The following is a 10,343-nucleotide window of genomic DNA, read 5'->3' as shown; positions in this document are numbered from 1 at the left end:
TTGCTATGCAGTTGCTAAAGTGCTCTGGGTGACTGTTGTTAGGGTGTCATTGCTAGAGTGGTGTTAGTGGTTGCTAGGGCATTGCTATGCAGTTGCTAAAGTGCTCTGGGTGACTGTTGTTAGGGTGTCATTGCTAGAGTGGTGTTAGTGGTTGCTAGGGCATTGCTATGCAGTTGCTAAAGTGCTCTGGGTGACTGTTGTTAGGGTGTCATTGCTAGAGTGGTGTTAGTGGTTGCTAGGGCATTGCTATGCAGTTGCTAAAGTGCTCTGGGTGACTGTTGTTAGGGTGTCATTGCTAGCATGGTGTTAGTGGTGGCTTGGGCGTTGCTATGCAATTAATAAAATGTTCCGGGCGACTGCTCGGGTCTTGCTAAGTGGTTGCTAGGGTGGTATTAGTTGTAATGTGGTGTAAGGTGTTTTTTTAGCGCACTGGTATGCGGCTGCTAGCCTGTTGTGGCTGGTTGCCAGGTTATACAGTGTTTTTAGCATACTAGCACACGTTCGCTCTAATGTTGTGAATGGTTGCCAAGTCTTTGCTCTGCATTCCGGTTGCAGTTTTTATGCAGTGTTGGTAAGTTTATTTCATTGCTATGCAGTCGCTAGGGTGTTCTGGCTGGTTGCTGCAAGAGTTACACACTTTAATACTCAGCGTTTAGGGGTTTGATCACATTATTTTGAGCCGTGTTTAGTTGTTTACTGTCCTTTTGAGAAATCAGACTGTGAATGTGTGCGTGGAGGTTTGGAGCTGTGATGCACACACACACACACACACACACACACATCTGGACGTGACATCAGATGGCAGTAATTTCTGATACTCACCTCACATGGCTGCTGACAGAAAAAACAGCATGACATTATCCTGTAGAACTACAACCGGCTTCGGTTAAAAAAATACACATTTTGTGCATTTAAAAATGCATCTAGTCATATCTGCATACATGCAAAAATCAAAGCACAGACACAGCATGATGTGAACCATTTCATAAGAATATGCTATACAAGAAAATCTATCAAATCCAAAGCTCTTCTCAGATCAAACGGACTGAAAATACTTCTAAACACGCCAAAATACACACATTTTTGTATTTATTAATTTGATTGTATATAAAATTTCATTTCAATTTCTGTCAACAGCCTTCATCATTTCACGGGTGAGTTTAATGAAAATTATTTAGAAATTATATTCTGCACAAAGAAAATGAAGCTGATTATTTTATAACAATCATGTTCTCATTACTGTAATGCACCTGGATATTCTCTTTAGATTTTTTTCAGTTAAAATCAACAAAGTCACACAACATAATTTATTTTGCATCAAAATAATGAGATTTGGGGTGAATTGAATGAAAACAATGTCAAAGTGAAAAAAAATTCAATAATGTTTTTTTCATGCATTCTGCATTTTTCCTTTTGCAGTCCTAATTCTTTTTAGATTACTGTAAATAATAGATTTATTTTCAAAAAAAAAAATTTCTTCATGCATTCATTTTTTTTAGCTCATATTTTCTTCAGATTACTGTAAATAATAGATTTTTAAAATTAAAATCAACAAATAAATTACTGCAATCTGTGAATACTGCACAATCTAATTGATTTTGCATTAAAAAAATGATATTTAAGTTGAAAATGTTGTAAAATACTGACTCGGGGCAGTATTTTATATCAAAACTTAATTTTCTTCATGCATTCTTCATTTTTTGCAGCTCTCATTATTCTCGTTAAAATACTATTAATAACAGATTTTAAATTTTTCAATCAAGGCAGTACAACCAATGTAATTATGATGCACTGCAAAATCTAATTTCTTTTGCATTACAGTAATGAGAACCGGGGTGAAGTGAAATGAAAATAATGTCACAGTGCAAACAAAACACCTAATACGCTTCATGCATTCTTAATTTTTCCTTTTCAAGATTTTATTATTCTTTAGATTGCTGTAAATAATAGACTTTATTTCAATTATCAAATTAAAGGCAAAACTACATTCCGTAAATCTGTAAATAATGCAAAATCTGATTTTGTGAAAAAAAGTCTGTTTTCTTCATGCATTCTTCATTTTTCTTCTACTGTAAATCTTTTTATTTTTCAAATAAAATCAACAAATTAAAAGCACTTTACATCAAAGTAAAGGTTCTTAAATAAAGCCACAGTGCAAAAAAATCAAACACTTTTCTTCATGCAAAATATAAATTCTTCCTTTTTTTTGGGTTGAGATCTGACCTACACGTGTTCTTGATAGTGCTTGTATAAATAGCAACATAAGAGCGCTGTCATCTTTCCATGTTTGCATGGTTTTTTCCATGTTTACAGGCTTGTAAAGCAGCGGGTGTTTTTCCGGAGATGATGACTGATGTGCCGTTGTGAGCGGCGCTGGTCTGGAAGTGCAGGTGCGCGTTCACATCATAATGAGTGGGAAATCCGTGCAGGTTTTCCGGCCGCAGTGAGCGTGTGTGGCCGTCGAGAGACAGTTTGTCTGACCCGGGACTGCTCAGACCGGACAGTGACACCGGACTCCCGTTCATGTCGTCCCGGCACAGGATGAGGCGGTCCGAGGCCATGCGGTTCCCCGGCGTCCAGTAATCGCTCATGCGGCCGTCCTCCACCTTAATCGGCTCCTGTTTGGCTCCCATCAGGCTTTCTGACTCCCGCGGGCTCACGTGAAACGCCCTGTTGCCATGGCAACCGTCTCCCGAATCGCCCGACGAGCCCGGAGAACTGTCCGCGCGCTCGTCGTCCCAACGAGCTGCCAATGAGATTTGATTTCACAGCGTTATGCGCGTGCTGAAACTCCCTGAGGACTGATTATGAAGTTCTGCGTTTGAGTATTTATCAATGCTTAAATGTTGATATGTTTAGCCTATTATCCGCGTGACACTGAAGACTGGAGGCATGATGCTGAAAATACAGCTGCGCATCACAGAAATACATTACAGTTTAACACATATTCACATAGAAAACAGCTGTTTTACATTATAATAATATTTACATTTTTACTGCATTTTTGATCAAATGAATGCAGCTTTGACTTCTTTCAGAAACATCCTAATTATTCCAAACACATAAATGGTTGTAAATCAGAGTTTCAACAAAAACACAAACTGTTCTCAACATTGATGATAATCAGAAATGTTTCTCGAGCAGCAAATCAGCATATTAGACTGATTTCTGAAGATCGTGTGACTCACCGTGAGTTTGATGGTACGTTCTGCCGTCAAACGCTCCTCCGTTGTGTTGAGTTGCTTTAGTAAGCGACGGGACGAGTCGTGTGGCATCCCACCATCCCTCTGTCCCTCTCTGATCACACAGCTGTGTGTGTGTAGCGTGTGCGTGTGTTTGAGCACATGTGTGCACCGCGTCATCCTGAGAGAGAGCGTAACACAGCGAGCCGCACGCATCACTGTGATCCAGTCGCTGCGGGGAGGCGGAGTCTGTCAGAGGGCTGCCGCCCCATTGGCTGTCGCGCTCGGAATCTGAGCACTCGGGCTGAAAGGACGAGAACTGCTGAAATAAACAGAACAGAAACCACTGTAAAGCTGTGGTTTACAGTGAATTTAGAACAGCTAAGGGGCGTTGTTAGGTACGACGCTTCGCCTTGGTGAGCATAACTCAAACGATAGTGTGTATAAGGAAAGAAAGAACCAGAGAAGATTATATGGGGAGTGAAAATTGTGACTAAAAGCTAATATATTTAACATCTAAAATATGCATTTGAGCCTAAATGTGTCCCTGGAGCACAAAAGCGGTGTTAAGTCGCTGGGGGATATTTGTAGCAATAGCCAACAATACATTGTATGGGTCACAATTATACATTTCTCTTTAATGACAAAAATCATTAGGATATTAAGTAAAGATCATGTTCCATGAAGATATTTAGTAAATTCCGTACCTAAAACTTAATGTTTGATTAGTAATATGCATTGCTAAGAACTTCATTTGAACAACTTTAAAGATGATTTTCTCAATATTTAGATTTTTTTGCACCCTCAGATTCCAGATTTTCTAATATTGTCCGATCCTAACAAACCATACATCAATGGAAAGCTATTTATTCAGCTTTCAGCTGATGCATACATCTCAATTTAGAAAAATGGACCCTTCTGACTGGTTTTGTATGCGGTTCCCCGGCGTCCAGTAATCGCTCATGCGGCCGTCCTCCACCTTAATCGGCTCCTGTTTGGCTCCCATCAGGCTTTCTGACTCCCGCGGGCTCACGTGAAACGCCCTGTTGCCATGGCAACCGTCTCCCGAATCGCCCGACGAGCCCGGAGAACTGTCCGCGCGCTCGTCGTCCCAACGAGCTGCCAATGAGATTTGATTTCACAGCGTTATGCGCGTGCTGAAACTCCCTGAGGACTGATTATGAAGTTCTGCGTTTGAGTATTTATCAATGCTTAAATGTTGATATGTTTAGCCTATTATCCGCGTGACACTGAAGACTGGAGGCATGATGCTGAAAATACAGCTGCGCATCACAGAAATACATTACAGTTTAACACATATTCACATAGAAAACAGCTGTTTTACATTATAATAATATTTACATTTTTACTGCATTTTTGATCAAATGAATGCAGCTTTGACTTCTTTCAGAAACATCCTAATTATTCCAAACACATAAATGGTTGTAAATCAGAGTTTCAACAAAAACACAAACTGTTCTCAACATTGATGATAATCAGAAATGTTTCTCGAGCAGCAAATCAGCATATTAGACTGATTTCTGAAGATCGTGTGACTCACCGTGAGTTTGATGGTACGTTCTGCCGTCAAACGCTCCTCCGTTGTGTTGAGTTGCTTTAGTAAGCGACGGGACGAGTCGTGTGGCATCCCACCATCCCTCTCTCCCTCTCTGATCACACAGCTGTGTGTGTGTAGCGTGTGCGTGTGTTTGAGCACATGTGTGCACCGCGTCATCCTGAGAGAGAGCGTAACACAGCGAGCCGCACGCATCACTGTGATCCAGTCGCTGCGGGGAGGCGGAGTCTGTCAGAGGGCTGCCGCCCCATTGGCTGTCGCGCTCGGAATCTGAGCACTCGGGCTGAAAGGACGAGAACTGCTGAAATAAACAGAACAGAAACCACTGTAAAGCTGTGGTTTACAGTGAATTTAGAACAGCTAAGGGGCGTTGTTAGGTACGACGCTTCGCCTTGGTGAGCATAACTCAAACGATAGTGTGTATAAGGAAAGAAAGAACCAGAGAAGATTATATGGGGAGTGAAAATTGTGACTAAAAGCTAATATATTTAACATCTAAAATATGCATTTGAGCCTAAATGTGTCCCTGGAGCACAAAAGCGGTGTTAAGTCGCTGGGGGATATTTGTAGCAATAGCCAACAATACATTGTATGGGTCACAATTATACATTTCTCTTTAATGACAAAAATCATTAGGATATTAAGTAAAGATCATGTTCCATGAAGATATTTAGTAAATTCCGTACCTAAAACTTAATGTTTGATTAGTAATATGCATTGCTAAGAACTTCATTTGAACAACTTTAAAGATGATTTTCTCAATATTTAGATTTTTTTGCACCCTCAGATTCCAGATTTTCTAATATTGTCCGATCCTAACAAACCATACATCAATGGAAAGCTATTTATTCAGCTTTCAGCTGATGCATACATCTCAATTTAGAAAAATGGACCCTTCTGACTGGTTTTGTGCTGCAGGGTGACACATGAGACTGAAGGGCTTTCAGAGCAACGGTTAGAGCTGAGGGAAGTCACCTGAGAATAAGGAGAAACCTGGATCTTCCTCCTGCTGCTTGGAGTTCTGTCCTCCGGCTCGTGCTGGTTTCTGTAGGGGAACGCAGGTTTGCTGGGCTTCAGCTGGTCCAGAGACAGCGCCATGCCTTTATACTCTGTGTCCCTAAACACACACAACCGCACGTTATTACAGTAAACATGACATTCAGCGCTGTAGTTCACCCGCATGATGCTTTTGGGTCATTGTGACATAACGATTTCTAGAAAACCCATAGTTTTTAGTACAGGAAAGAAATTTGGCATATGGATTAGGGTTATCATAATACACATCATGTGTTTTTTTCAGATTTAAAAAAAATTTTTTTTTAAGAGATATAGCACCTTTCATATTCGGGCCATTTTTGACCCAGAAGTAACCTGTGGCTTTTCAGACCGGTCTGATTCTGATCTTTTCTAACGGATTAGACTTACGAAAAAAACTACGAAAAGTCCCATAGACGTTCATTGAGAGGCTTTTGTACAGTACGATTATAGCGTGTTTAAGCGGTCTATAACTAGCAAAGCTTAATGACTAACATAGACGACACGCTAAAGCATGCAAGCTGCATGCTAATTCATGCTAGCAATGTGCTAATCATGTTAGCGAACATTAAATATAATGCTAGCAACTTATTAAAACACATTAGCAACATGCTAATAATGCTAACAACATGCTAATTATATTAACAGCAAGCTAATCATGATAGAAATGTGTTAACAACATGCTAACCATGACAGCAACATGCTAATTCATGCTAGCAATGTGCTAATCATGTTAACAACATGAAATATAATGCTAGCAGCGTATTAAAACATGTTATCAACATGCTAGCCACAAGGCTAATAATGCTAACAACATGTTAATATGCTAACAATATGTTAACCATGACAACAACATGCTAATTCATGCTAGCATTGTGCTAATCATGTTAACAACATGAAATATAATGCTAACAGCGTATTAAAACATGTTATCAACATGCTAGCCACGTGCTAATCATGCTAACAACATATTAATATGTTAACAACATGCTAACCATGACAGCAACATGCTAATTCATGCTAACAATGTGCTAATCATGTTAGCAACATGAAATATCATGCTATCAACATATTAAAACACGTTAACAACATGTTAGCCAAATGCTAATCATGCTAACAACATGCTAACCATGATAGCAACATGTTAATTCATGCTAGTAGTTCGTTAATCATGTTAGCAACATGAAATATCATGCTATCAACATATTAAAACACGTTAACAACATGTTAGCCAAATGCTAATCATGCTAACAACATGCTAACCATGATAGCAACATGTTAATTCATGCTAGTAGTTCGTTAATCATGTTAGCAACATGAAATATCATGCTATCAACATATTAAAACACGTTAGCAACATATTAGCCACATGCTAGTCATGCTAACAACATGCTAATTATGGAAACAGCACACTAATCGTGCTAGAAACATGCTAACAACATGCTAAATCATGCTAGCTACGCGCATCTATCTAAACTTTCTCAAGCCAACCTCAAGCTTTTTTCACAAACTTCACTCATCTAGTTCTATTAGTTTTTATTATTATTATTATTTTACATGTAATACATTTAGCCTCTCTCTCATATCTCCCACACACTTTCAGCACTGAATTCTGTTGGTAAATGTGAATATGCACCTATAGACAGACGAAAGATACATTTATTTCATTTTGATGTTGTTTTGTTAGAAATAAATGTGTACGTTTCATACATTTGTACTCTTTTGAGAAATGAAAAGACCAGTTTTATTCAACTCCATTCATTCCAATGCAGTTATTACTGGTAATTCTCTGTTTAAATGTTCTTATAAATTGCATATAATTATATATTGAAAAAAAATTTCTTATGAATATTGAAAAAAAAGTATTATTTTTTTTGCTGTAATTCTTGTAAAATTTGAAATAATTTCTTAATTTTTTTTATTACTAAAGAGGGGATAAATGTAGTAATAACAGTAAAACACTGTAACGTTGGCATTTTTGCACACTCACTCAAGTTACTGATCAGATACAGTCGGGTATTAGGTGACACATTTATGACGGTTTCAGCGGGTCAAAAGTGACCCGCAGATGCGAAAGCTGTTGTTTGAGGAGGGTTAATCAGTTCGTACGGCTCTTCCAGCGATCGCCAGCCTTAAACTCGAGTCCTGCGACACAAAGGAAAGCTGTGAACAGTTTTGTGTTCGTCTCCTTTGACCCGCAGACGTCTGTCCTCTCACTCAGACACTCTGCTCTTATCAGGAAAATCCCCCTGAGACGCTGTACGCTTGTGTCACGAGCCGCAGGTTTCCATCATGAGGTGAGACTGTGCGGTGAGCTTCTATGGTTTGTGTCTGACAGCGCACCGTAAACGAGAGACTCAAAGGGAATTAAACAAACATAACAGTGGTGCGTCTGACTCGTCTGAAAATTCAGCTTTGCATCAAAGGTATAAATTACATGTAAAAATATATTTAAATAAAAAAACTGTTATTTAAAAATGTAAATATTTTTATTGTATTTTACTGTTTTTATTGTGTTTTTTTTTGGTATTTATTTTAAACTCAGGCTGAGTGAGCAGAAGAGACAAAATCATTAAAAAAAGCTTACCAACCCCAAACTTTTAAATAAATACATACATGCCAAAAATACATATACATATATATATATATATATAAACTAGCGGTCAAAGGTTTGCGATCAGTAAGACTTGTAATGTGTTTTAAAGAAGTCTCATCAAGGCTGCATTTATTTGATCAAAAATACAGAAAAAAACTGTAATCTTGCAAAATGTTATTACAATATAAAATAATGGTTTCTATTTTAATATCCTTTAAAATATAATGTATTTCTGTGATGTGCAGCTGTATTTTCAGCATCATTCCTCCAGTCTTCAGTGTCACATGATCTTCAGAAATCAGTATAATATGCTGATTTATTATTAGAATTATCAACAGTTGTGCTGCCAAATATTATTTTGGAAACTGCGACTTTTTTCAGGATTCTTTGATGAATAAAAAGTTAAAAAGAACAGCATTTATTCAAAATGTAAATCTTTGATATGCTATCACTTCTTAACAATTTAACACATCCTCGCTGAATAAAAGTTTTAATTTCTTTCAAAAAAAAAAGAAAGAATAAAAAATTACAGACCACAAACTTTTGAACTGTAGTGTATATTGTTAGAAAATATTCTATTTTGAATAAATGCTCTTCTTTTGAACTTTTTATTCATCAAAGAGTCCTGAAAATAAGTATCACAGCTTCCAAAACAATATGAAGCAGTAAAACTGTAACAGATCAGCATATTATACTGATTTCTGAAGATCATGTGACACTGAAGACTGGAGGAATGATGCTGAAAATACAGCTGCACATCACAGAAATACATTACAGTTTAAAGTACATTCAAATAGAAAAACGTAATTTTACATCATAATAATATTTCACAATATTAATTTTTTTCCTGTATTTTTGATAAAATAAATGCAGCCTTGATGAGCAGAAGAGACTTCTTTAAATAACATAAAAAATCGTTCTGATCCCAAACTTTTGAGCGCTAGTGTATATAAATGCGCTCGTTGTTGGATCGTGTGGCGTGTTGGAGAGGGAGATGTTGCTGGACTCACGTGAGGACGTAGTTGACGCTGACGATGCAGTGCGGACGAGACGAGCGGATGTTGTGAACGATGGTGGCGTAACTCTGCACCCAAACCCAGCCGCCGTGTTTGGACAGGAAGCGGTAATATTTAGTGGTCACCTGACCTTTGACCAGCACTGCAGAGACACACACACACACAGACACAGACAGACACAGACACACACACACAGAGACACAGACAGACAGACAGACACACACACACACACACACACACAGACACACACACAGACACACACACACACACACACAGACACACACACAGACACACACACACACACACACAGACACACACACAGACACACACACACACACACACAGACACACACACAGACACACACACACACACACACAGACACACACACAGACACACACACACACACACACAGACACACACACAGACACACACACACACACACACAGACACACACACAGACACACACACACACACACACAGACACACACACAGACACACACACACACACACACAGACACACACACAGACACACACACACACACACACAGACACAGACACAGACACACACACACACACACACACGCACACACACACACACACACACACACACACAGACAGACAGACACACAGACACAGACAAACACACAGGCAGACAGACACACACACACACACACACACACACACACACACACACACAGACACAGATACATGTATCAATCAACCAACTCCTGTTAAATATATATAACATTTGTACAGTAAGGATCAGAACTGTTTGTTATTACAATATATATGAATTAATATATAATATTATATATTATAATATAGAATATATATACAACTTATATATAATATATAACATTTATTTTATTTTATATTTTTACATATATAATATTATATTTTATATTTTTTATTATATAATTTTTTATGAATTAATTTAT

General features: G+C 38.2%; 1 protein-coding gene across 1 annotated transcript in view; it reads right to left on the bottom strand.

Annotated features, from left to right (window-relative positions):
• Positions 1–2,217: 2,217 nt before the first annotated feature.
• sim1b (SIM bHLH transcription factor 1b) overlaps positions 2,218–10,343 on the bottom strand; it is a 19,468-nt gene continuing 11,342 nt past the window's right edge. The window contains exons 8-12 of the mRNA XM_016255225.1: positions 9,400–9,547; positions 5,734–5,875; positions 4,898–5,059; positions 3,402–3,504; positions 2,218–2,746 (exon numbers count right to left, since the gene is read on the bottom strand). Of these exons, the coding sequence (XP_016110711.1) occupies positions 2,274–2,746; positions 3,402–3,504; positions 4,898–5,059; positions 5,734–5,875; positions 9,400–9,547 (1,028 nt within the window). The 3' untranslated portion in view covers positions 2,218–2,273. The remainder of the gene's footprint in view (positions 2,747–3,401; positions 3,505–4,897; positions 5,060–5,733; positions 5,876–9,399; positions 9,548–10,343) is intronic.

The sequence above is a fragment of the Sinocyclocheilus grahami genome, unplaced genomic scaffold (assembly GCF_001515645.1).
Source record: "Sinocyclocheilus grahami isolate Dianchi unplaced genomic scaffold, SAMN03320097.WGS_v1.1 scaffold1322.1, whole genome shotgun sequence".
Lineage (NCBI taxonomy): Eukaryota > Metazoa > Chordata > Actinopteri > Cypriniformes > Cyprinidae > Sinocyclocheilus > Sinocyclocheilus grahami.
This window is presented reverse-complemented; position numbering and strand designations above follow the sequence as displayed.